Source organism: Arachis stenosperma, chromosome 8, assembly GCF_014773155.1.
Source record: "Arachis stenosperma cultivar V10309 chromosome 8, arast.V10309.gnm1.PFL2, whole genome shotgun sequence".
NCBI lineage: Eukaryota > Viridiplantae > Streptophyta > Magnoliopsida > Fabales > Fabaceae > Arachis > Arachis stenosperma.
In genome coordinates, this window is record NC_080384.1 from 51,452,387 (window position 1) to 51,478,998 (window position 26,612).

General features: G+C 34.1%; 3 protein-coding genes and 1 pseudogene across 5 annotated transcripts; 2 read left to right on the forward strand and 2 right to left on the reverse strand.

The window, feature by feature from the left end:
* The first annotated feature begins 2,894 nt into the window (after positions 1-2,894).
* On the forward strand, positions 2,895-9,715 carry LOC130944983 (protein HIRA). Of its 3 annotated transcripts, none has more exons than XM_057873607.1 (11): positions 2,895-3,256; positions 4,311-4,618; positions 4,931-5,206; positions 5,377-5,628; positions 5,705-6,102; positions 6,215-7,232; positions 7,377-7,587; positions 7,736-7,976; positions 8,258-8,380; positions 8,519-8,636; positions 8,857-9,715. In XM_057873607.1, the coding sequence occupies exons 2-11, from the start codon at positions 4,511-4,513 to the stop codon at positions 9,244-9,246; spliced, it is 3,135 nt and encodes a 1,044-aa protein (XP_057729590.1). In that variant the 5' UTR covers positions 2,895-3,256; positions 4,311-4,510; the 3' UTR covers positions 9,247-9,715. The 3 variants fall into 3 exon arrangements, with proteins under 3 accessions (XP_057729590.1, XP_057729591.1, XP_057729592.1); XM_057873608.1 differs by lacking the exon at positions 2,895-3,256 and adding an exon at positions 4,173-4,188; XM_057873609.1 differs by lacking the exons at positions 2,895-3,256; positions 4,311-4,618 and having other exon boundaries at positions 5,092-5,206; positions 5,374-5,628.
* Positions 9,716-11,114: 1,399 nt separating this feature from the next.
* Positions 11,115-13,801, forward strand: LOC130944238 (phosphatidylinositol 4-kinase gamma 4-like). Its single transcript, XM_057872458.1, has 2 exons — positions 11,115-13,146; positions 13,283-13,801. The coding sequence occupies exons 1-2, from the start codon at positions 11,746-11,748 to the stop codon at positions 13,667-13,669; spliced, it is 1,788 nt and encodes a 595-aa protein (XP_057728441.1). The 5' UTR covers positions 11,115-11,745; the 3' UTR covers positions 13,670-13,801.
* A 2,404-nt stretch (positions 13,802-16,205) lies between these two features.
* LOC130946966 (uncharacterized) lies at positions 16,206-20,727 on the reverse strand. The gene is made up of 5 exons (XM_057875875.1): positions 18,087-20,727; positions 17,254-17,867; positions 16,869-17,078; positions 16,527-16,744; positions 16,206-16,447 (listed from the first exon to the last, which is right to left on the reverse strand). The coding sequence occupies exons 1-5, from the start codon at positions 20,659-20,661 to the stop codon at positions 16,411-16,413; spliced, it is 3,654 nt and encodes a 1,217-aa protein (XP_057731858.1). The 5' UTR covers positions 20,662-20,727; the 3' UTR covers positions 16,206-16,410.
* A 1,135-nt stretch (positions 20,728-21,862) lies between these two features.
* Positions 21,863-26,160, reverse strand: LOC130944744 (E3 ubiquitin-protein ligase SINAT5-like; annotated as a pseudogene).
* Positions 26,161-26,612: the final 452 nt, after the last annotated feature.

A 26,612-nucleotide genomic window follows, 5' to 3' on the forward strand; every position in this document is an offset into this window, starting at 1 on the left:
TGTACTTCAATATTTTTAATTTTTTTTAACACGAATCGGAAGGTTTGATTTCTACTTCTTAGTTAAACGATTCCACATTTGAGAATAACATCCCAACAATCCACATTTTAAAAAAACACCACTACCACTCCAATATTAAAAATAAAAAGTTTGTATTTTGTATTTTAATATGTATTTTATATGAGTTATTAATTTGGTAATTATTTTTTGTGTACATATAACATAATTAATAGAAAATATGTGTTTTTATTATAGAATGAAATGTAAAATTTTATAAAGGTTAATAACCAAAATAGTCTCAAAATTAAGGTGCATTAATTTAGATCTCAAAAAAATTACATTGGTCTTTAAAAAATACAACTATCAATAAGATTGATTAATATTAGATTGATTTGTTTGATTTTTATTAAAAAAATTAAAAAGTATGTATCAAAGCTAATATATAATTATAGTGAGAGTGACTACAAAAAGGCATCTCTTATCATATTCTAATTCAAAATGTAACTTTCAAAGCAGTGTTTTCCTTGTCCAAAAAAGAAATAGCTGTCTACTGTGTTATCCTTTCTAGAAATGGTACCCTTTTAACTTTTTGTAATAAACTAAATTAGCTATTTTCTTACCAAAAAAATCTTGGACTTCTTGGGGCAAATAAAATTAAATGCTAATCTTGGTGTTCTTGGGTTGCAATGACAACTAGGATAGTATCAAACACATTTTCTTTGTCACTTACACTTTCAAATCCATGGAAACTAAGGGTACTTCTCAGTGGTTCTTCTATTTTCTTCCTTTGGCATTTTCCAAATTATATCATGAAGAAATATAAATTATGAGTAAATATAAGAAAAAATATAAGACTAATATAAATTATGAGTTTCATTTTATTGATTCATGTTTTTCTTTTTGTGTGAAAGAAAGGTACAATAGCATGGACACAAAGTATATGGTGAAGTAGTTTATATATTCAAATAACATTAATAGGAAAAAGTATTTATAAAATATGAGCAACTTTATAAATAAATTTGAAATCTTAGAGACTTTTTAATGCATTTCTTCTTGCCGTGGAATTGTTTTTGTGTATTCTCCAATATCTATCTTATCCTCCAACTTTTTTTTGTTAATATTAAAAAATATTGTGCACACTACAAATCTATTTAATTAACTACAGGTTATTTAGGAATCAGTCATCTGATAGTTTCAGTTGACATTGAGAATTACGTGACAAAAAATTGGCCAAACTGACAATTAATTAATAAACTGGTAAAATTGGTCGGATTTCTTTAGAATTATCAGTTCGGTAATATACTTTTAAAACAGTGTTATTTTTTATTTTTAAAAAGAATAAAATGATAAATAAATCCTTAAAGATTTATATTTTGTACAAATTAGTTATTAAAAAATATTAATAAAGTCTTCCAAAATAATAAATATAAATAGTTTAAATTAAGACTTTTTAAAAGACTTTATTAATAATGTTTTTAGAGTATATATCCAAATAGGTTCTTAAGAAATTTCGAATAAGATGTTTCTGTCTCCAAATAAATTAGAAATGGATCATCTCAATTTTTTTAACAATTGAGGGAGTAAAGTGTGATATTTCACCAATAATTTTATAAGTGGGATCAAGAAAAAACGAGAGAGAAAGCAATGAAGAATTAGAGATTATATTTTACTCTCTCAATTTTTTTTTTTAACAATGGAGTGGATTCATTCCTATTTTATTATGTTAAGATTCCTAAACTTTATAAAAACAAGACATATAGATCTTTCTGTCATATTTTCTAGAACCTATTTATTCAAGTGAAAACCATGAAATTGATTAAGATAGAGATTTATATATCTTATTTTTCTAAAGTTTAGGATGTCAATGAGGGCCAAAAACGTTTAATGCAAAATTTCTTAAAGACCTGTTTAATTATATATTTTTAATTTATAGCATAGTTATCAAATTCGGACTAGACTGATCGGTTCGACCAAAAAATCGAACTTTAAACAAGTCTGAGTTAACATTATAATCAGACAAGCAAACAAACTAATCAAACTCAGAAAATCCAATCAAATTCGTTATAAACCAAAAATAAAACCAGACCGATTGATCCACTGATGTTAGCACGCGCATCACTCAAATTTCGAAAAATTGGAGGATATGCTGCTCGGCTGGATTTGAATTTGAGACTTGCAAAACAACCACTAGACCAAGTTTACTCTTTATAATGTTTGGTGTCTTTTTATAAATATATTATTAACTATTAAACATATCATAATTAATAATTTGATGTATTAATTTTTAGTCATGCAAATTTAAGATATTTTTTATCTTTTTATTTTAATGAATAGAGTTTATATTAATTTAATTTATTTTTTTTATTTTATATTTACTCTTTTTTAAATTAATTATTTTTTAATTATATATAACTATTAAAATAAATATTAAACTTTGTTAAATATTTATAAATATTAAAAGAACATAAGCAAAAATTTTTTATTAATCATAACATATTTTTGTTATTGATAATTATATGACATTTATTAATATTAATATTTTTTAATATATATTTAAATAATATAATAAATACTAATTAATTAATGAATTAAAAAATAAATTAATTTAATATAAAAAAATTAAATTTTATATAATTATTTAATTATGATCGAATTAATTAATCTAATCGATAATTTACTAGTTGAATTAGTACCCAATAATCCAATAATCTAACCAAATTAATTGTAAATTCAATTTTAATAATTATAATTTATAGACTAATTTATTCGAAATATAAATTTTTAAAAATTTATTTGTCCTTTCGGCTCCCAAAAAAAAAAAAAAAAAATGCCAAATACACCCACTAGGCCACTACCCATCCCCCACCCCTGAAGAAGAACCCAACCCTAAACCTTCTTCGAACGTTGCCAGCAGCGCCCATCCCTCTTCAAAGTCGTCGTCGAACTCTTCTCCTCCGGTACAGGGTACTGTCGTCATCCGGGGAAGCTCTACTCGGCCCTTCTCGCATCGTTCCTCCTCTCCTCGCCGTCGCACGAAGTTATGAGGTGAACTCGTGGCGTCGCCGTCGCGAAGGGTTCCTCCGCTCCTCGCGTGGGTCGTCGCTGCTTCTCCCCTCCTCGCCGTTTTTGGTTGTTGCCCCTTCTCTTCTCCTCTGATTTTAGGTAATTCTGTCTCACACTCTCATCGCGAGCTCACTCTGCTTCACACTCTCCGAGCTCACTTTGTCATCGCCGTTCTTCTCTCGCCATCTCTCCGGTAAGCCAATGCTTCTTCAGTTTCATCTTTTTTCCAATTAATTTTTAAGATTCTGAACTGAGTTTGTGCTCAGAGTTTGGAATTGGATTATTTATTTAATTTGTTGGATGCTGATGTGATTCTAAATTCAATTTAATTTGGATTCTGAGTTTGGAATTGGATTCAATTTGATTTAAATTTTAATGGTTTGTCTGAATGCAGAGGCATTTATCATTTAATTTATATGATTGATTTATTTTCTGGGAAAAATTAATTTTTTATGTAGGTTATTGTAGTTAGTAGCTTATAATACAAATTGGTTTGGTCTTAAGAATTGCGCATGTCCTTTTCCAACTTGGGAGATTGGCTATGGCCTTTCCCAGTCTTTTGAGTACTGAAATAAGTATTGGAAACAAGAAGTTTTGGTGTTAATGATTATGTTGTGACTTTGATTTATACCTTTTTGAAATTGAACCTGCTATTTTGTTAATTATGTGTTGGTATTTGGTATTTTATTGCATATTAGTGGTTGTAAATAGTTAGAATATGTTACTCTTTTGAATTAGTATAAAAAAACCCAAAAACCGAACCAAGCCAATTCAATTTTAATTGGTTTGGTTGGTTTTTAAAAAAAACCAAACCAAACCAAACTAAATATTTTATATATAATTAATTCGGATGAATTTTTTTTAAATACGAACCAAACCAAACCGCAAACTGAACACTCCTGCTAGTTAGTCTTCTCTACACTTTCTTTTTTTTTTTTTTTAATTTTTCAATAATTTTCTTCTGGTCCCTTTTTCAACTTTAGGGTCTTTTGAGATGTGACCGCTAAAAGAGGAAAATTAAATTCACCCTTCTCCAAACACTCCCATCATTTTGTAGGGTTTTTTGTTACTAGCCCCCAAATGTTGGTGCTTTGTCTTTTTCACTTTTAATTTTCCCCCTTTTCGGTAAATTGAAAAAACAAACAAAAATTGAATATTGTTTTCAATTTAGGGTATTTTGTTTTTTCTCAATTCAGAATTTTACATGCCAACTTTTCACTAGGGTTTTTTTTTTTTTTTTTTCACAGTGGGGGGTTTTGTGGAGGGTAAAAGGGGGTGTTTCAGAACCATCAATTTTCTCGTTGGATTCTCTTAGGTTTTGAACGGAGTGAGTGAAGTTCTCAGCTCCCTCCACTCCCCCGTTGGGAGAAAAACAAAGAGAGATTGAATTTGCATCGAACAGTGAAAAAGAACCTGTTTTTGGTGCAAAAGAAGATATTTTTGGAAGATGAAAGCTGAGAAACCAATCTGGGTTAGGCATGAGGGTATGCAAATTTTCTCCATTGATGTTCAACCAGGTGGCCTACGCTTCGCTACTGGCGGTGGTGACCACAAGGTATGTACTTTTCTTCTTCTCTAAGTCTTAATTGCTTTCTTTTTCTTTTTTTTCTTTGAATTTTTCCAAGGGTCTCAATTTACTGATATCAGTTTGAATTTTGGATTATGGAATTGCTTGGTATCTATGGATATTGCTTATCATTTGTTTATATGGATAAGTCGAATATTTTTGTTCCATTTTGTTTGATATTTTCACTGAACTCATTGGGAAAAAGAGAGTCTGTTAGACAGGTACTCTGAGGCACAATTGGTTTCTTTTTTGTTTGAATTTTCGAATAGTCCAACCCTTTGAGCCGTGTTTTTCATTTAGGTTCGCATATGGAATATGAAGTCTGTTTCTCTAGACTTGGCAAATGATGACTTCACTCAGAGGCTTCTTGCCACCCTGCGGGATCATTTTGGGTCTGTTAACTGTGTTAGGTGGGCTAGGCATGGGAGGTATGTTGCATCGGGGTCTGATGACCAGGTGATATTGATTCATGAGAGAAAACCTGGTTCAGGAACCACTGAATTCGGCAGCGGAGAGCCACCAGATATTGAAAACTGGAAAGTTGCGATGACTTTGAGAGGGCACACCGCAGATGTGGTAATGCAATCGCTTTTACTATTTCAACCTCTTTTGATTTACTAGAGAAGTATTCTATGTTTCAGTGAAATTAACTCATCATTATTTTATCATTACCTTGCTCCTCCAATGTCTTTACATTTTCAATGAGCATCTTTAACTTGGGATCTATTTATCCATGCTTAAAGTAGGTGGATCTCAATTGGTCACCTGATGACTCCACATTGGCTAGTGCGAGTTTGGACAATACTATCCATATATGGAATATGAGCAATGGCATTTGTACTGCTGTTCTAAGGGGCCACTCTAGCCTTGTTAAGGGGGTTGCTTGGGATCCTATTGGATCTTTTATAGCAAGTCAATCTGATGATAAGACTGTCATTATTTGGCGAACTAGTGATTGGAGTCTTGCTCACAGGACAGATGGTCACTGGGCAAAATCAGTATGTATCTTTGTTCTGAAATCTCTTATAGCCAAATAATACTTTCTGTTTTCTAATTGAATTGCCTACTTTTCAGCTTGGATCAACCTTTTTTAGACGGCTTGGATGGTCTCCCTGTGGTCATTTTATCACCACTACTCATGGCTTCCAGAAGCCGAGGCATTCAGCGCCTGTCCTAGAGAGAGGGGAATGGTCTGCAACATTTGACTTCTTAGGACACAATGCCCCAGTTATTGTGGTGAAATTTAACCATTCAATGTTCAGAAGAAATTTTTCCGATGCTCTAGAAGGGAAGTCTGTACCTGTTGGGTGGGCCAATGGTGCTTCCAAGATAGGAAGCAAAGAGGCACAACCATATAATGTTATTGCCATTGGAAGTCAAGATCGAACTATAACAGTGTGGACGACTGCAAGTCCTCGTCCTCTCTTTGTGGCTAAGCATTTCTTCACACAAAGTGTTGTGGATTTATCTTGGTATGCTTGTTATCTATGGCTTCATTGTGTATTTATGCGTGTGCATGGACTAATATAGTTCTTCCATCTTGCTAAGTGATACCTATTATTAATTGTTTCCCATTTTAAACAGGAGCCCTGATGGATATTCACTTTTTGCGTGTTCCTTGGATGGAACTGTGGCCAAGTATAATTTCGAGGTGAATGAACTTGGTCAGAGGCTAAATGATGCTGAATTAGATGAGTTGAAGAAGAATCGCTATGGTGATGTCAGAGGGCGTCAAGGAAACTTAGCGGAAAGTCCAGCACAATTATTGCTAGAAGCAGCTTCTGCCAAGCAAACACCTAGCAAAAAAGTGGTTTCTGATATCCAACCAAACGAAATAATCGCAAAACCTCATGTCAATGTCACCATTGCTACAAAGACAGTTGAGCCGCAAGTTGGTGATAGTAAGAAGAATGGAGGTCCTGTTGGTGATGGGTCAACCAAAGTTATGAACTCTGTCCGGATTTCTAGCCCAGTTAAACAAAGAGAATATCGAAGACCTGATGGTCGAAAAAGAATTATTCCAGAAGCAGTTGGAATCCCTGCTCAGCAGGAAATCATGTCTTCTGCAGTTCAGTCCCAGGCACTTGATTTTCCCCTCCTGGTTTCTGATAACAGAAAGGGTACTAATGGGGTTTTACCCAATGATGACGGCATAAGAGGTAGTACCTTCAGTGGAGCACTTGGCCGAAATTCAGATTTGAAAGAACGTTCTGGGGTTACTGCTAGGGCCACAATATCTGAGAGCCTAGTGATTGAGAAGGTCCCAGCTACTACTGGAAGGGAAGGAATCATCAATGTTGAGCAGTTGGGAAATTCAGCAACTTCTAGTTCCTCGACTGCTTCTGGTGCAAGTCTTTCCATCAGGGTATTTGATAAGAAAGGTGGAGACGATACTTCACCTATTTGTTTGGAAGCACACCCAAGAGAACATGCCGTGAATGACATTGTAGGGGTGGGAAGTACGTCCACAATGAGAGAAACAGAAATCTCTTGCACAAAGGGGACTCAAGTACTGTGGTCTGATAGGATATCCGGAAAAGTCACTGTCCTAGCTGGAAATGCAAATTTTTGGGCAGTTGGGTGTGAAGATGGATGCCTGCAGGTGAACATGATTTTATTTGTTATTTAGAATTTTCCATACCCATAGATGTGTTCAGCTGTATTGTGTATCGTGTTGTATCCATCTTCTGTAGAATGTCACACTGACTATTCTATATTAATTGATGCCTATGCTACCAAAAAAAAGATATACACAAAGTGTGGGAGACGAGCAATACCTGCGATGATGATGGGATCTGCAGCAACATTCATAGACTGTGATGAGTGCTGGAAATTGTTGCTGGTGACAAGGAAAGGGTCCCTTTACTTATGGGATTTATTTAACCGAACCTGTCTTCTTAATGACTCGCTGGCATCTCTTGTTGCTTTGGGACCTAGTTCATCTGCCAAAGATGCAGGTACCATAACTTGCCTGCATATGTTTAATATATGAGATGCTTGGTTTCTTACTATTATATTAGTGCTAATTGTTCAACTTATGCAAAGTCAAGCATAAGTTTCCGACAATTTTTTCATATTCTTCTGTTATAATTTTTTCTTTTCCAGGAACAATCAAAGTTATATCTTCAAAATTATCAAAATCCGGTTCTCCTCTCGTTGTTTTGGCCACTCGCCATGCTTTTCTATTTGACATGAGTCTCAAGTGTTGGTTAAGGGTTGCAGATGACTGCTTCCCTGCATCAAATTTCGCCAGCTCTTGGAGTTTAGGTTCAATTCATAGTGGTGAGCTGGCATCCTTGCAGGTTGATGTTAGAAAATATTTGGCCCGGAAACCAGGCTGGACTAGGTATGTATTTATTGATTTCTGTATTTGGTACTGCATCCTCCCCTCCCCCACCCCTCCCCCGGTGCAAAAAAAAAAAAAAAAAATTGAAGATGCTATTGAGTACTTTTACGACATTGATTTATCGTACTTTAGGACATGTAAAAAGCATTAACCGAGTAATGAAAACAAAGCAGACTTCTTCTCTAGGGTGTTTGATTCATGCTTGTAAATTACTTTTCCATGTGTACGATAGTATCGAGTTCTAGTGAAACACTTTCTAAACATGAACATTTTTCATGCAGATTGACAGATGACGGAGTGCAGACACGTGCTCATTTGGAAGCTCAACTGGCTTCTTCTTTGGCTTTGGGATCTCCCAATGAATATCGCCAGTGTTTATTATCCTATGTTCGCTTTCTTGCAAGGTATTCTTATACACTCCATTTACTTGATGTAAACCAAATGCGATTTGGAACATTCTCATTCTTGCATATATGGGCCATGAGGTGCTCTATGCAATTACACTACCTGAAGACTAAACCAAGGTTATAAAATGATTTCAGAGAAGCAGATGAATCTCGATTACGAGAAGTCTGCGAGAGTTTCCTTGGACCTCCAACAGGGATGGCTGAAGAAGCATTATCAGATTCAAAAAGCTTAGCATGGGATCCTCTTGTGCTTGTAAGTCTAATCTATTTATTTACTTTTTCAGGCAGGGGGAAAAATAGTTGAGAGATAGAATTGTGAATGCTTGCTATGATTACTATTTTATTTTGTTCCTCCTGTTTGTTTTTCTCTCATAAAATGAAGCTATATGGTGAATGAATCAGCTTAAGTGAGTTTGATTGTTAATGAATTTTGTTTATCATCATCTTGAAATCTTCCATTTGGATATTTGCAGGGACTGAAGAAACACAAACTTCTTAAGGAGGATATCCTTCCATCAATGGCTTCAAACAGGAAAGTCCAGAGACTGCTTAATGAATTTATGGACCTTTTATCGGAATACGAGATTGCCGACACCAATCAAGAGGTGTTACTCAAGACAGCGTTGCCCAAAGCCGATCAAATTGAGAGTTGTTCGATAACAACAGATAAAGTCAATAATGCTCTGCAAAAATCAGATACGAACCCTCGTGAATGTCAAGCCATAGATTGCAACAAGGACAGTCCCCAGGTAGCAAAAGATCCAACGGATTCCACTCCTTCCCTTGGAAATGAAGAAAATCCAGATGCATGTGGAGCTGATGAAGTTGTCCCAGATTCCCAGCCGATGGAAGACGGTTCTTGACTTGGACATAGATAGTGCATGCAATTGGAGGAAGCCTTTCACCATGTAGTGTATCAACTACTTGGTATGTTTTCTAACATGGCCTGAATGAATGAATGTTTAATCCACACCCTTCTGCATTTTCCAAGCAAATCTATTACATTACACCTTTTTCCATTTTGGCCAATAGGAATCAATTTCTATTGATGCTCAAATTATGTCTAATTTGTACACTATAAGAGCTTTCATCTAAAGCTAGCTGATCCATCTTCACTAACTGGAGTACAACAGTTCTTATAAAGATAGCAAAGATATTTAGTTTCTATTTTGCTTTATACAATTTCAAGTGCTGGCAAAATTAGAGCTGGTCAATGTTGTAAATCTGAACCATGGTGTTAGTTTTGTCTAACAACTATGGTAAACTCCATCTCTGTATAATATGTGACCGCTGATGGTGTTTTTTATCTATTTATTAATTTTTTTTATGGAAGCAATTATTATATACTTTAATAAACGGTGCTCACTATTATTTTAGTGTTATTTTTTTTCAGAGGAATGTATATGACTATATGTACAAGTTTAACACTTCACATTTTGAAATCCTCAATAAAAAAGGTACAATAGCATAGACATACAAAGTATATGGTGAAGTAGTTTATATATTCAAATAACATTAACAGGAAAAAGTATTTATAAAATATGAGCAACTTTATAAATAAATTTGAAATCTTAAGAGCCTCTTTTTATGCATTTCTTGTTGCCGTGGAATTGTTGTGTATTCTGCAATATCTATCTTATCCTTCAGCTTTCTTTTATTTATATTAAAAAATATTACATATATATTAAAAATTAATTATTGAATCAGTTATAATATATTTATGTATAAATACATATTTACTATAAATATAATACATAATAGAGCGTAATAAAGTTTTTTATTTATGTAGTTAATCTCATGGCGGGATAAGATTTTTTGTTGTTTTATTGTTATTTAATTTATTTATTATATATATTTTATATTTTAATTTTATATTGATGACTGATTTGGTAACTAAATTTTAGTGTAGTTGATTAATATTTTGTAAAAATGAGTGTTCGTGGTGGAAATCTAATCATAAGATGCAAAGCAGCAATTTTGGTGTCCAATTTGGTTAATGTCAAATAAAATCTAAATAAAGTTCACAAAATTGATTATGCTATTCTATCACTATCACGAATTTGACCGTGGAAAAGCACAAAGGAGGAAGAGATGAGACATCATACATAAGATGAGAGGAGTATCACCATAATTTAATGTTTGTTCAGAAGGTGATTCTTTAATTTCCCTGCTTCAATTAGCTTCTAAAATTGAGATTATTCAAATGAAGTATTGAGAGAGGAAATGAATTTAAATTATCTAACTGTAAAATAGGAGAATTTTAATACAGTAAAATTCTTTATAAAATGCATTAGATTAGACATTCCATTATTCCTTCAAGAATATGAAATTTCTCACAACACAAGTGACTCAGTGTTTCAAATTTCAATTGTAACGTTAGAAATAGAAAACCATTACAATGTCCTTTTCTTTATTGCTCTGAAAAGGAGGAGCGCACACGGTTTTGCATAACGGTATCTCCGAACATAATAACGAAGAATATTGCTCTTTTCTATGCAAAAGAAAAGGCCAAAAAGAAATGAAATAATGGTACCCTTCTATCAAACCCTTTTACACGTGTATACACATAGGTGTGTATGTGTACGGTAACCAGGGTTAACACTTATCTCTTTCTTTCGTCAAAACAGTATATTATACGGAGTATGAAGTAGAATGCTACGTATACTTATACTAGGCGGCTACACGCGTTTGTCTTGTTCCACAAACAAACCATTTTTCTCTCTCTTTCTTTCTCTCCTTGTGTTTTTTCACATTTTTCCGAGTCAATGTTAAGAAATAAGAACCCTTTACCTGTTCTTTGTTTTCTCTGCAATCTTGAATTGAAAACTCTTCATTTGGCTCAATTAACAGAACCCCATTACGCCATTTCTTCTTCCTGGTGCTAAAGCTAGGAACTTTCTTCTGCTTCTGCTTCTGGGGGTGGTAAGAAAGATATTACTTTTCTGTTCTTTCTGCCCTTTCTTTCCTCTGTTGAGTTATGCCGTTGATTATTCTGATCTATTTGTGATTTGATCCGAATAAGAAGTTTCTTAGAGATTGAATTTGATTGATCTTTGGCTTTCAAGGGAGGGAAAGATGTGGAATTAGGGGAATTAGGGTTTCATTTCCCCCTTTTTCGTATGCTTTTTTCCAATCAAAAGATTCTATCTTTCTGTGCATATTTTGGTTCAATTTGAGCTTGTTTGGTCATTTGTGTCTGGTGTGTGTCATCATCACACCTTAGGTAGCTCTAATTGCACAGAAATTATGGCTGACTTGTGAAAATTGTTAGGAAGTTAGGGTTTCAGGCTTTCTAGGTCAGAGACTCTGTCAACCTTAATTGGTTTTCAAATTTTCCGTTTGATAATCCTTTGTAACTGAAAATGTCATCTTCCGGTGTTACCATTCTTAGCCCTGTGCCAAGGGAGTCACTGTTTACTCCAAATGGGTTCACTCCACTGCACTTGTCTATGGACCAAGAGTCCATATTCATATACCTTTCCTTCTCGGGGTCTGTGACCCCGATGCGCGTGCTGCCCTGCGATACCATCGAGTCGGTAAAACTCAAAATCCAAAGGAATGAAGGTCTTCCTTCATTGAAAAACAAGCAGAGATTAGTTTGTGGCGGTCGAGAGCTTGCGCGGAGCAATTCGCTCCTCAAGGACTATGGGATTACAGAAGGGAATGTCTTGCATTTGGTGATCCGGCTCTCGGATTTGCAGACCATCAATGTGAAAACTTCTTGTGGCAAGGAGTTCACTTTTCAGGTGGAAAGATGCAGGGATGTTGGGTATGTCAAGCAAGAGATTGCAAAGAGGGAGAAACAGCTCGCTGATCCTGAACAGCAAGAAGTAGTGTGTAATGGGGAGCCGCTTCAGGATGAGAAGATTATAGATGAGATATGCAGCAAACATAATGATGCGGTGATACATCTTTTTGTTAGGTTGAAGTATGCAGAAGTTAGTACAGGACTCGACGAGTTGTCTGTTGTTGCGACGGAGTTGAATGATGCAAAACATTTCGACGCTGACGAGGATGGTTATAGGAGGAAATACGATGCTGGTAAAGAAGATGCAGGAAAGGAGTATGAACCAAATGAGAAAACTGTGCCAAGGACTCTTGGTACAAATGATCTTTTGGAGCCGATCATTGTTAACCCTAAAGTGGAGCTGGATTCTGAGGTTTGGAATATGATAAACTCTACATATGATGGATTAGATCATGGAAATAGTCCAATTAGATCTGCAGAGGGCACAGGAGGAGCTTATTTCATGCTTGATTCGACAGGGCACAAGTATGTATCTGTTTTTAAGCCTATTGATGAAGAGCCAATGGCTGAGAATAACCCTAGAGGTTTACCTTTGTCATTAGATGGTGAAGGCTTAAAGAAGGGTACTAGAGTTGGCCAAGGAGCGTTCAGGGAGGTTGCAGCTTACATTTTGGACCATCCGATAACAGGGCACAGGTCGTTATTTGGCGATGCAAAGGGCTTTGCTGGGGTTCCGCCTACTGCTTTGGTTAAGTGCTTGCATGAAGGATTTAACCATCCGGGTGACGTGACTACTAAGATCGGCTCCTTGCAAATGTTCATTGAGAATAATGGAAGCTGTGAGGATATGGGCCCCGGTGCTTTCCCTGTGAAGGAAGTGCATAAGATTTCCGTGTTGGACATGAGGCTGGCTAATGTAGATAGGCATGCCGGGAATATTTTGATCGGCAAGGATGCTGAAAATGGCCAAGCTGTTCTCATTCCAATTGATCATGGATACTGCTTGCCCACAAGTGTAAGCACCATTCCAATTGTTGTTGATTTATTCATATTTGATTAAAGCTATGCACTTGATGATATAGGGTAAGATAATGTTTTATTCTTATTCATAACCAATAATAACTTGAGTCTTCTTTTCCTTGTTCCAACAGTTTGAGGATTGCACCTTTGAATGGTTGTATTGGCCGCAAGCTCGCCAGCCATACTCGCCGGAGGTTATTGACTATATAAACTCACTGGATGCTGAAGAAGACATTGCCCTTTTGAAGTTCCATGGATGGGATCTTCCAGTTGAATGCGCCCGTGTTCTTCGAATCTCAACCATGCTTCTGAAGAAAGGAGTTGAGAGAGGAATGACCCCATTTGCCATTGGAAACTTGATGTGTAGAGAATCCTTGAACAAGGAATCAGTGATTGAAGGGATTGTGCAAGAAGCACTGGATTCCGTTCTTCCTGGCACAAGTGAAGCCACATATCTTGAAGCTGTTGCATCCATCATGGACAAGCACCTTGATGAGATATGCACTTCAATTTCTTAACTAAAGTAGAAATTTGGTATATTAATTTCTATGTACATGTATTCTCTAGTACATACATAACTAATAGCTCCAATGATTGTTGTTTCATTCTATCATAGTAGTTTCCAATATTTCACAAATTTCTTTCATCAAGTTGTTCATTTGTTTACCCTCTTTAACTTCTGAGTTCCTTTGAAGGAATATTTTTACCTTTTTATGACTAGAGACGGTCTTGGTTTCAAAGTTGTTGGGTTTTTTTAGTGGCATGCTTGTGGTTCTTGCAAATTTAGGGTTTTATTTAAGTGCAGACTCTAAAAAGAGTTCTAATTTGTGATGGATTAGTCTTTGATTTGTCAGTTGCCAGTTTGCAATAGGGTATTGAATTAAAAAAAATGAATTTACAAGAGGGTGGGGGAAAATGTGTTAATGTTTGAGCTAAAATCTTATGGAGGACATGTCCAGTTTTGTGTGAGACAAATCCCATGGGGAATAATATAGGAAATAAGTATATATAGGATAATAAGTTTTTTTTTTTTCATTTGTTCCACTCATTTCAGGTATATTTATTTAAATAAAAAACCCAAATTTAGGCTCTAAGATTTTAATATGGATAATAATCTCTGCCACCCAAGAAGAATATGATTAAATGATAAAAACAATAGCTAATTTAATATGCAAAATTTCTCTTCTCGAGATATTAACCTTTACTATTACATCAATAGTATAGTATATAATTATATATATATATATATATATATATATATATATATATATATATTTGTGCTGCTTGAATAAAATATATAGTTGGTGTTTTATAAGGTCAAGAGAGTCTGTATTATCTCTATTAAAATACAGCTGTCAGTTAGGTAAAGTGGTTGACACTTGACAATGCAACTCAAGATATGTGGGAGAGATTGCTTGAACCTATGCAATTTTGTCTAGAATTATGACTTTGAAGCAATGAATTGTTCAACTCAATTCATAAAAACAATAGCAATTTGCTTCAATTCAAAGGTCAAAGATATATTGTTGATAAAACAAAATAAGAAGAGTAAGTATTCTTGCACAGTAAGTTGTCATTCTTTTTATTGTTCTTTGTTCATTTCATGTTAAGAAAGTTGTTGCTATTTATAAATATTAAGGGAATAAAAAAAATACAGAATTGAATCAAAATTTCACTTTTTTTTTTAATATTGGATTTGAGTTGGTGTAATCCATCAAAATGTCTAAAAAATTGTATTTAACGTCATTGTGGGAATATACAAAACGTCACCGCCGTTTTCAATTTCTTTTAATTAAAAAAAATAAAAAAGATCAAAACGTCAATGACGTTTTCCTATTTCCCATTTAAAAAAATTTTCCCCATGCAAAACGGTTCTGCCGTTTTGTAAAAATTATATATTTTTTATTTTTTAAATGAAAACGGCATTGCCGTTTTGTATATAACAAATTTAAAAATTATTTTACATATAAAACGTTGGTGACGTTTTGTATCTTCTAAAACGTAAAAAATTATCCCATACAAGAGTAAAACTCACATACATTAAAATATTAGGGCACATCACACAATTTGTTCCAATATAAAAAAAAATCAGCCTCAAAATTTAGCTATAATTTATTATGATAAATAGTTACATAATTTATTGTCTATCTATTATCTACTATATATATATATATATATATATATATATATATATATATATATATATAAAAGACTTAAATAGTATTAAACAAGTTAATAACACCTACATTTTTAATTTTTCTATAAATTTATCATAGTCAACACTAAATTTAATTTGTGAGAATATATCTATATAACTACATTTATAATATCATAGTAAATGATATCTATAGAACCAACCTATCATCAATTTTATAATTTCTCACATTAAATTCTTCAATTATATAAAAGAAATTATATTATACAAAATGTTAATTCATATAAAGAATCTAAATCATCTAATGTTGCATATTTTATTTGTTGAATAAAATTTATTTTATAAAATAAAAGATAAAAAATATATTAAAGTAAATTAATGACACCTAAGTTTTTAAAGTTCCATATAAAATTTTCATGTTAACGCTAAAGTTAATTTTTAACAACATAGAAAAAAAACACGTTCATTAAAATTCTTTAATAATAATAATAATAAAATTTGAAAACTTAATTTATGAATGTAACAACTGAAAATTGTGTGTATATTCATAAATGACTAGAAGTTAAAAAATATATATTTTCTTTTTTTATCATTATTTGAGTGTTATATATATATATATATATATATATATATATATATAGTTTCTCTTGGGTTAAAAAAATCAAGATGCAAAAAATAAATCCATATATTTGTGAATTTTTTAAGTCATTAAGATAATAACTTTATACAAAAATATATATGATAAATTATTTATTATATATTTTAAAATTGGTCTAAATAATTCTATCAAAAAATATTTTATTAAACAATTTTAAATTACTTTATTTTTTCTTAACACAAATATTGTTATTATATTCTTGTATTTCTCCTAGAAATCTATTTACAAAGCAATTCTGATCTGAGAAGGGGAAAGAAGTACAAAACTACTATATACCACCATGAAATTAAGCATGGATGGAATCATTTTACACCATCTCTTGGCAAGAACAGGAAAAACCAAGCCAAGGCCAAAGCCACCATTACCTTTTATAAATTATATTTTGAAGTTGGAGGTGATGGTGAACATATGCGAATCATAATTCTAAATCCTAAACTCTAAACTCTTCACCAGTTTCTGGGTTTCTTCAACCGCCGCTTTAACCTTCAGACAGTAAGAATGAAATTAATAAATCTATGCTTTAATTTAATGATTATAAATCATAATTGTACCATTTGATTACCTCTTGGTGGTACTGTCACTGAAACCAAACACACCCTTCATTATTGAGTTTATATCCACAGATCTCTCCTTCATCATCATATCATGATACATTTTACTGCCAATCTCAGTGATTTGTTCCTCCACTTCTTCTAGTGGCTGGTCTATGTTGAGTTGAAGCTCGCCTTTTCTGATGACCGTGACGCCAAATCCATTCGCTTTAGCTTCTCGGAAAGCATCCTATCGCACCGGATAAAAGTTAGAGGTGTTTGCAGTTTGGTTTGGATCGGTTCAAAACAAATTAACAAAAGCAAAAATAGAACTAATTGAGCATTGACACTGGCGAGAACATTTGATTCGTTACCTTTGGAGGCCGTGCAACGACGAATGCATTGCCTTTCCCAAGCATATCCAAATGAGCCTGAACTATGTAACAAAAGTTTTTGCAGTCACTCGCATTTTGGAAGGCGATCACATGGTTCGGCTTAGGTTCCAATTCAAGATCAGAAGCCATCTCCAATGCATAAAATCCCACTCTCTCTTCTCCATCATCAATTGTGTACATCTCAATGCACTGACAGAAAACAAACAACTCAATTCACCATCAATGAATAATAGAGTGGAAAATCTCCAATAATTTTGATCCATCAAAAACTGTAACTCAAGGACATAACATTCATATTTATTTCTTATTTTCAGGATTTGTAAAAGTATTGGAACTAAGAATAAAAGAGATATACATATCTTACCAGCACATGTGGAAGATCTAACCACCACAAGTAATCTTCTTCTTTATCATCTGCATATTCGCGATATTTGCTAACTACGGCTTGTGGTCCAAACAGTTCCATCTCCCTTTTAAGTTTGTTGAGTTTCTTTTCCATGAAACCCTTGCTCCTCTCAGGTAACCTGTTCATCAGGTCAGCTGCTTCGTCGATTTCTTTCTCGGTGATCCAACGATCCAAATCCTTCCCAATATCCTTCATTGTGGCCTTAACTTCTGGATCTGTTTCGGCATTGTAAGAATCCAGAAAACCTTGGGACCATTTCTTTGTGTGCTGCCAATATTCCTTCCCTGACTTTTTGCCAACTTTCACAGATCCATCACTTCCTTCAATAATAGTCCTCGGTTTTTTCAACTTCTTACTTGGTGCTTTAGAACCATCAACCTTTTCTTTTGAAGATGAATGTGCTGATACTTTTGTAGAGAGATTTTCATCCTTCTTCACAGGGTTCAAATTTTGGGTGGAATTTGTCTTTCTTTGTTCTAGGAATTGATTTAGAAACTCCGGAACTTTCTCCACAGGGGGTCCTTTCCAACGGGGAATTATTTTCTCCGGTGGATCATATATACTAATGCCATCTACAAGAATAAAAACCAAGAATTAGCATTAACCTCAAATCTTTTAAAACAAGATAGCTAATATATCTCAAGAATTTAATCCTACAGAATACGCTTATAAGAAACTCAAGAATATGTTAATATATCATGTCCATGACAAAAGCAACTAAACAATGTTGCCAAAATCATCTCAAGAAATTAAGTTCTCTATATCACATAATTTTGAGAAAACGCAACTACCTGCTCCATAATCAAGATTCTCAATATTTGCATGGAGCCATTCATGGATGTGAGAGAGTTTTTTATTTTCTATTTCCACTTTCTTCTCAAGACCTCTGAAGAAGGCTTCTTTATCTTCAGCATTCATCGAATAAAATGGATCTCGTCCAGATAGTTCATTATCTCGGACTCGAAAAACAATGTCCCTAAGATGATCATCTTGCATCCAATCAAGTTCTCCACCATCTTCAAATCCGAGTGATTCCATCTCAGTGGGAATACCTAGAGGTTGATCAACTCTCTCTCTTGCAACCATGTAATTATCTCTAAACCCTTCTCCAATTTGCTTAAGTATGGGCTCAACTTCATGGAAGTTTTTCTCCAGCCAATTTTCTGTCTTTGCAGATGCCCTTTTCTCTGTGCTACCAACATTAACTTCATGATCTAAAGTGATCTCAGACTTTCGAAGTTCTTCTGCTTCAAGTTCAAAACCTAAGTCTTTGTAGACATCCTTTGCCAGGTTGAATTCCTTATTGTTCTGATTAGAATCTTCACTGGCATTTATGGCAGGTTTAGATTCTGATGTTTCATTCAAAGAATCACTTATAGTTTGATTGCTCATGAGCTCATCTTCATTTAAGTTTTCCTCTAGCTGATTTTCTGCCTTTATAGATAGCGTTATATCTGCACTAGTGCCGTTAACTTCACTTTCTAAGGTAGTCTCAGAATTTTGAAGGTCTCCTCCAGATTCAATACCGGTGTCAGGGTTTTCTTTCATTGTTGGACCAAATTCCTTATCCGCATGATCAGAATCTTCAGCAGAATTTGTTAAAGACTTAGAATCTGATATTTCACTTAAATCATCAGTTCTGGACACAATTCCATTCATCTCCGATGTTTGGCCATTAAAGTCAATATTACTCGAGGGCATAGAATCGTAATCCTCTTTCACATGTTCAAAATTTGTTGATACAGTATCAGGATCTTGTTTGTCATGTTTCTTTGAAAGATACTCCCTAGCTTCCTTTACAGACCGTATGATCCTTGGTTTCTTTTCCACAGAGCTTTCATTTGTCACAGATGAGCCATTAATAGGCATAGCCAAGGGTTGTTGGTTGCCTTCTCCATCGTTTGCTCTTACACTATTATTGGTAAACTCTAGTTCCTGTTTATTGGTCTCTGTATCACCTTGAACTAGGATATCTGAAGCATGCACATTGCATTCATCCTGAATTACCCCATGCGATACTGAATTATCAATAACTCCTGTGTCATCAACAGATGCTGATTCCAAAATTGCATTACTATCTGTTGTTTTTCTTTCAACTTCATCTTGATCTTTCTCATCATTCTTTTGTACAACTTCCATCTCATTGGATGACTCCTCAATCACAGGACCATTCCTATCAGTATCTTTACTAACTTGAGACTTTTCTCTAGCCTCAATTCTCCGTGCCCGCCTAGCCATTTCTTGAATTTCTTGAACTTTATAGTCGAAATGCGTAGTTTTACTTGTCACTTTAGCAGATAAACTTTGTACCGCAGGTTTATCAGCAGTAGCCTTAGCCTTAAGAATATTGTTCTTAAGTTGATCCTTATCTAACTTGGGCTTCTTAATGTCCGTTGTCAGTGACTCCGACCGCTCGGGAATAACCTCAATGGCACCCTTCACCAAAACCTCTTTCTCCTTCCTCGCCTTGATCTTCCTCCTCATCATTTCCTTCTCCATTCCCGTGTACTCGACCTCCTCACCTCCAACAGTAAACAACTTCTTCACTGCCCACATCACAAGCAAGACACACAATACTCGGCCGCCAACTCGCGAAATCTTCAGAAGCAATCCCGGTTGAGCAATAAAACCACGAACACCACTGACAAAACCACTCTCTGCCACCACCTCCTCCCCTTGAACAACAAACTTAGCCACAGAGCTATTCCTTGAAATTACATTATTGCCTTTCTCCATTTCCCTAGCCATGTTCTTAGCATTCGAAATCTTATAAATCACTTCAGGGAATTCATCAATCACTTCCCTATCAACCTTGTTCCTTCTCAATATCTCATCTTCATCAACAATTACCCTTTTGACACCACCATTGGAATCCTCATAAACAGTGAATATAGAGCCAGAACCTATACCCCAATACTCAAAATCCTTCTTATACTGTTCAACCCAATTCTCTAACTTATTCAACATAACAGACTCACCCAAAGAAAACTTAGACTTTTGTTGTTTTTCCACTTCAAAGTTTTCAACTTTAGTGCCCTCAGAAACACTATCTTCGACCCCATTATTGAAACTAGTGGATTTTTCGTGGAATTCAGAGGGTGGTGGATCAGTGATAAGCTTATTGGGACTTACCCGGTGGTGGTTATCATGGAGGAGCTTCTTCCTGAGATAGTTGCGGCGGTTGGTGGGTCGTCCAAATTGGGCAAAAGTTTGAAACTTTGTAGTCTTTGAGCTGAAAAAATGGGGAGAGAATAATGGGATTCTGTGAAATCTGGGTTTGTTGCTGTATTTTGATGGGAATTTTGTGTTGCTGAGGGTTTGGGGGTTGCAGAAGGTTGAAAATGTTGAAACATTGAGAACGGCCATGGATGAAAGAAGAGAAGCAGCAGCAGCTGCTGCTACAGAGAAAGAATCGATGAAATCATAGTTGGATTTGGATGAAGCTTGTTTGAAAGATCCAAGGTTATTTTGCTTTGGGGGGTTTTAGCTTTCTGCTAATGTTTTCTAATGGTGCTGATGCTAAAATCTTCTACACATGAAGAACTGATGTGGAGTGCTTGTTGGAATGACACGTGTCCGAAGAAGGTTTATTTCATATTCTCTCAAATTTTTTTAAAACTTAATTTTATACATATATAAAACTTTATTTTACATTTTTTTTTAAAAAATATTTTATATATTTTAAAAATTAATTAATAGATTAAATAATTAAATATATAATATTTTTTTCAATTTGACATGCAAAAATTAATTTTTTATAGATTTAAGTTCTATTTAAAAAGTTGCTGATATACAATACAAAATTTGAATTTCAATAGTCAATACTTAAGGGAGCAGATAAGTTAGCACTTCACCTACACAAATTAATTTCAATAATTAAATTTATTTAAAATAATATAATAAAAAAATTTATAAGATAACAAATACATATCTCCATTAATCATTACTCTTATTATTTGTTGTATTGTCTGATTTAGAGTTGGCTCACATAAGTGCTACAATTGATGGCGCCGGCCTAAAAGGTTAAGACAAATAAATAATTTGAGATTTTTGCTGGCGGTGATATGAGTTTTCCATGTTACTATTGTATGTCATTTTCACTCCTAAGGTAGTAATATTTTGTGAAACATTAATGTGAAAAATTGGTACCACTCTTAACAACTAGATGCAACTCCCTATTACAATAATGACTTCCATCATCAAAACAAATAAAATAAAGACCTTCCCATAACATGACACTCTCTGTTTTTTGTATAGCACTCCTACCTTAGAATATGATTCACAAAATAAGGTACAAACAACCACCAAAGTGTGTGAAGTGTGAACTATAACATTGATGTTCAAGCAGCAAACATCATGTTATTTGAGAACTTTAAACACTATTTTTGAGAACATCTTCTTAATAATTGTCCAACGTAGTTTTTTATATTGGTTGTCGTAGACCTAACAACTCTTGTTATTTTTCCCGAATTTGAGAATATAAGCTTTAAGGAATTTAGCATATCATACGCCTAGGACCAAAGATTTGATAAGAATCATGGTTAGAACTTTGGGGGAGAAAAGAGAGAGAGGGGAACAAAATCTTATTTTGTAAGTTGAAATTTTCAATCACCATTCATCATTCTTGAATTTCTTTTTCCCAAAATTATCAACATTTAGCAAGAACACTACACCCTCTATTTTTAACTCAATATTGAAGAGAAAGATGCTTTTGTTTATGCTCAATATCAAATATCTAGCTGCACAGATTTGGTATGCACACTCCACTTTCCGGGTTTTGCTGTTCTTTCCATATCCTTCCAGTTACTCTCAGCTTCAGCTCTTTCCGGTCCCCACCGGAGAAGAAAAGCGCCATGTTTCGGTATACAATGAGGCCGTCATGGCTATCTCTAACTTTCTTGTGGCTATCTCTTATGCTTCTAGGACTTCCCTCGAAGGTTAGTTTCCGCCCATTTCCTCCTACTTCCAAGCTGTAGCTATAGCTCCGTGCATCTCTTTCGTCGCCCATGAAACGCAGGAATGCCATGTAAACCGGAGCTGTACCGAGCTGGAAGGCTTCGAAATGGAGACAGAAGTACTGACCAAAACAGTGGAAGACCTAACAGAATCAACAAAACAATTAACCATATCAATTTTCCAGAGAAATAATAAGTAATTCTAAGCTCATAATTTTAAAACCAACAAAACAGCTTATAAGCATAAGTAACATTTTAGAATTGTGATGTTTTTACCAAACTTAGAACTCCATATTAAACTTTATATGCTTACAGTCAGCATCCACGTAGCGTTTTCGACTTCCATAGGATTAGACTTGACATAGCGATGGTTAAAAGTGCATCCAGAATGCATATCAACCCTATGATCATCCCTTAAATGAGCAACAAGGTAGGGAATATCCCCGACAATAGAGCAATCTGATCCGGCATAGGGGCAGTTGTAAGGTCTGAAGTTACAAAGAGACTCATGTTTGAGTTTGCTGTAATATGGAAAAATCTCAGGACAGCCAAGAGAGGTATATCTGCAAGGCAATTCTAGTGATTCCGCAATCTTCTCCAACGCCAAACACCTTATGTCACCGAGTTCTTGTCTACAAGTAGGACACCGGTTATGTACCCTTGTCTTACAAGTTGAACAAAGGGTATGTCCATTGTGGCACTGCACGACAAATAAGAATAATCAATAGAGCCCGTTTGCAAGTAGTAGAAGCTATTTTTTTATTACTTTGAATTATGAAAAGTCATAGTACGCCTGTTTGGCACTATTTTAAACAAAGCTTTTAACTTCTCGAAAAGTTAATTCACAGCTTTTTGAAGAAGTAAAAATATATGACTTCAAAATAAAAAGATCTACTTTCATTGTAGAAAAATATTTTTTGTTTTTGCTGAAAATACTGGCCCTCCACCACCATTTTCATACAAGGTTCCATCTGCCAGAAGTACTGGCCTTCCATCATCATTTTCACGTAATGATTCATCTGCTGAAAGTATTGACCTCAACCACCATTTTAAAACAATGGTCCATCTGAACCACCTATTGCATATATTCTTTCCAGTTTTTTTTACCATTTTACCATTCTATTTTTATTATTGAATTTGTATTTAACATTATGCGTGGTATAAAATCTTAGTTTTACTTTTATTTTTTTCACATGTGATTTTATTTTTATATAACTTGCTATTATTTTTATAGTTAGTTATAGCAAGTTCTTGGTCCCAGTAAAAGAGGAAGGAGTTCTAATACGAGTAAAAAAAATAAAAAACAGCAACAAAATATATATTGACACACATTTCACATTTATTTTTTATTTTTACTTACCATATCATACATAATAAAACAGCAAACACTAACTACACAATAATTTCTTTGGCATTGCCATCAAGATTATTGTGAATTAAAATTTTATTACTATTTACCACATAAAAACACCGCTATGGGTGAAAATAAAGTAGATGAAGTAGAAGAACTAGTTTCTACCTAAAAAATAGAACTAACAAGAGAACAAATAAAGAATTAATTCCAAGATAAGTGAATGGACTTCATGCACTAGATTCTGAACCTTGGTAACTACTAATGATCCTTTTATTAATCTTCTAGTTAATTTTCACCGCCAATTACTAAGATTTGATCATGTTCTTATCCTATGGTAAACTCTCTAAGAGTACGTTTGGTTTTTGGTGTGGGGGGATGGGGTGGAAGTTTTCGTGGATGAGTGTAAATTACATATCAAACTCATCCACAAAAATTTCCGCTCCATTTTAACCTCTCAACCAAACACACCCTAAGGTCATAACCCGTAACCAATAGTAAAAGGACTATTTAGTATCTTCTCGTACCTGTTTGCAAGAGATGGATGTACCTAATTCTCCCATAGGTTATACCACCCCAAATGAAAAGCTCAATCAGAAACTACACATCTCCAGATATCTCATCTACTTACACAAACTCTTATAATTGATGTGTAGAAATTTATGTTAGATCTTGTAGCCTATCTAGCAGCATCAATGAATTTATTCATAGCATAATTCAGAAACCTTCCCTGCAAAGTGACTTGCATAATATCCATCCTATTCTACTTAGATTACTACTTTATAGGTTCCTCTCATTACCAAGATAAAGTTATTTAACAAAGTTCTTGATTGATTAAGATGCATTGATTAAAGACAACAATCCTCATAGGAATAATCATAAGTTGTATATTAGCCTTATAGTTAATGTGCCCAATTCTTTATTCCCTTAAAGTGCAGTCTATAAAGGTATCCATTATTGTAATTTTCACCCTAACTTTTACAAACCTTTATGTAGAGATAAGTGTGTGCAATCACACCAAACCTTACCCTATCACTATGCTTTCTAGCAATTAAAGCCACTTAATTTGTGTCATCCAACAGAACAGTGTTATCCAAATAGCACTACACCCTAAGGCTGCGTTTGACGACTGTTCCAATACATCAAATACAAGAGACACCGAGACAGTAGAAACCGAAAAATTTTGCTCCCATTGTACTCATATCACTTATTTTCTTCTTCAAACAACTTAGTTTCTCCGAATGTGTCTGAATTTCTATCCCAGGAAGTCCCCAAATGCGGCCTAAGAGGGCAAAAGCTAAACCATGATGCATATTACTTTCAACCAAACGAGGCACAAATCTCAATTGTTAGAACTTGGAAGCACTAGTGTTGATTCAAGGAAATAACAAACCTAACTTTGAATCAAGCTCATCAGTTGAACCATTAATAATTTAATATGCAATGCCAACATTTGAATTCAGCAACTTTCTTTAGCGTTGATATTTTGAACTCATCACCCTAAACCTAACCCCTGAAAAAGTCAAAAACTTTTTGAGCCACCAAGCTTTGAATCAATCAATCAACAACCCTTGTCTCTTACGTCCTGTTTTCAACAACCCCCCATATGATTCAACATCACCCAAATCATTCAAAGCTGAAATCTTTTTTCCTTTGGAAACATGAGATCCATGAAACAAAAGCCAACCTATAATTCCTAAAATCAAATTCAACACTTCTAATGCAACCTTATACCTTAACAGCCACAAAAGAACAAAGGGTACCTAAGTCAGCATAAACACATGACAAAATTGAAGCTACAAAACCAAAAATCAAACCAAAATGGATTGAAGGAAAAAACAACAAACCTGATGGATTGGAGGGTACATTGAATTTGTGCAAACAGGACACTCAAGAAGCTCATGAACACTTGTAGCTGTGGGACCACCACCACTGCTATGATGAACCTTGTTGATTGAAGAAGAATACTGATGATGATGATGATTGTGATGTGGATGATGCACATCTTCATCATCCATCATGATCAATGATGATACAGTACTATTACTATCACCAGATTCCATTCCTCTCCCAAAGCTAACACACTAGTAAGCTCAATTCCCTCAAATCTATGTATTCTTCAAAAATGGGTGTCTTTCTTTTCAATCATATATGCATCAGAAAAACAAAAAAAAACAAAAAACAAAAAATACAAAAAGTAAAAATTGAAGCTTTTTTGTGTGTGGGATAAAATGTAAGCTCAGTTTTCAATTGGGTGTGAGAATTTGAAAATAGAAAACAAAAAAGAAGAATTTTTTATTTTTGTTGATCACAGATAAACAAGACCAAATACGATGTTTGTTTTCCCTCTTTCCTATGTTGTTGTTCTTCTCAGAAACCCTTTGATCAGAATCAAACATTTCTCAGCATTTCATAGAGTAAGAGGAAGAGGAAGAGGAAGAAGATTAGAAGAAGAGAAGTGCAAGGAAAGAGTCAGAGAGATAATAGAATGCAACACACAATGTAAGAAGAAGAAAAAAATATGTGGAAAGTGTACTAAGTTTTTGGGTTTGTGTAAGAAAAGCTGAGATTTTTCTGTCACAAAAAAAAAGGAAAAAAAAAAGAAAGAAAGTAACTTTTATAGTTATGATTTTATACATCATTGGAAGCTTGAAGAAGCGTAAGTAATTGATTTATAAATATTAAATAACTAGATTTTTTGTTTTTGTATTGGATATTTTTTTTTTAAGTTAGGAAGGAGACTAAAATTTGCGATTTTTAAGTCAAGAATGAAAAACTATGTCATTTGAGTTATAGTTCGTTAGTGAAATTATTATTATTATTATTATAGAGGTAACATTTTTGAACTAGATTTATCCACAAAGTAAAAAAACTCAAATTCTTAATTATTAAGAAAGAGATTTATCATTAATTTGTTTTACTTTTTAATTATTTTAGACATGGAAATGTTTAGTAACCAAAGAAAATCAGTCAAAAACAGTCATAATTTACTCATTAATTATTGCGATAAT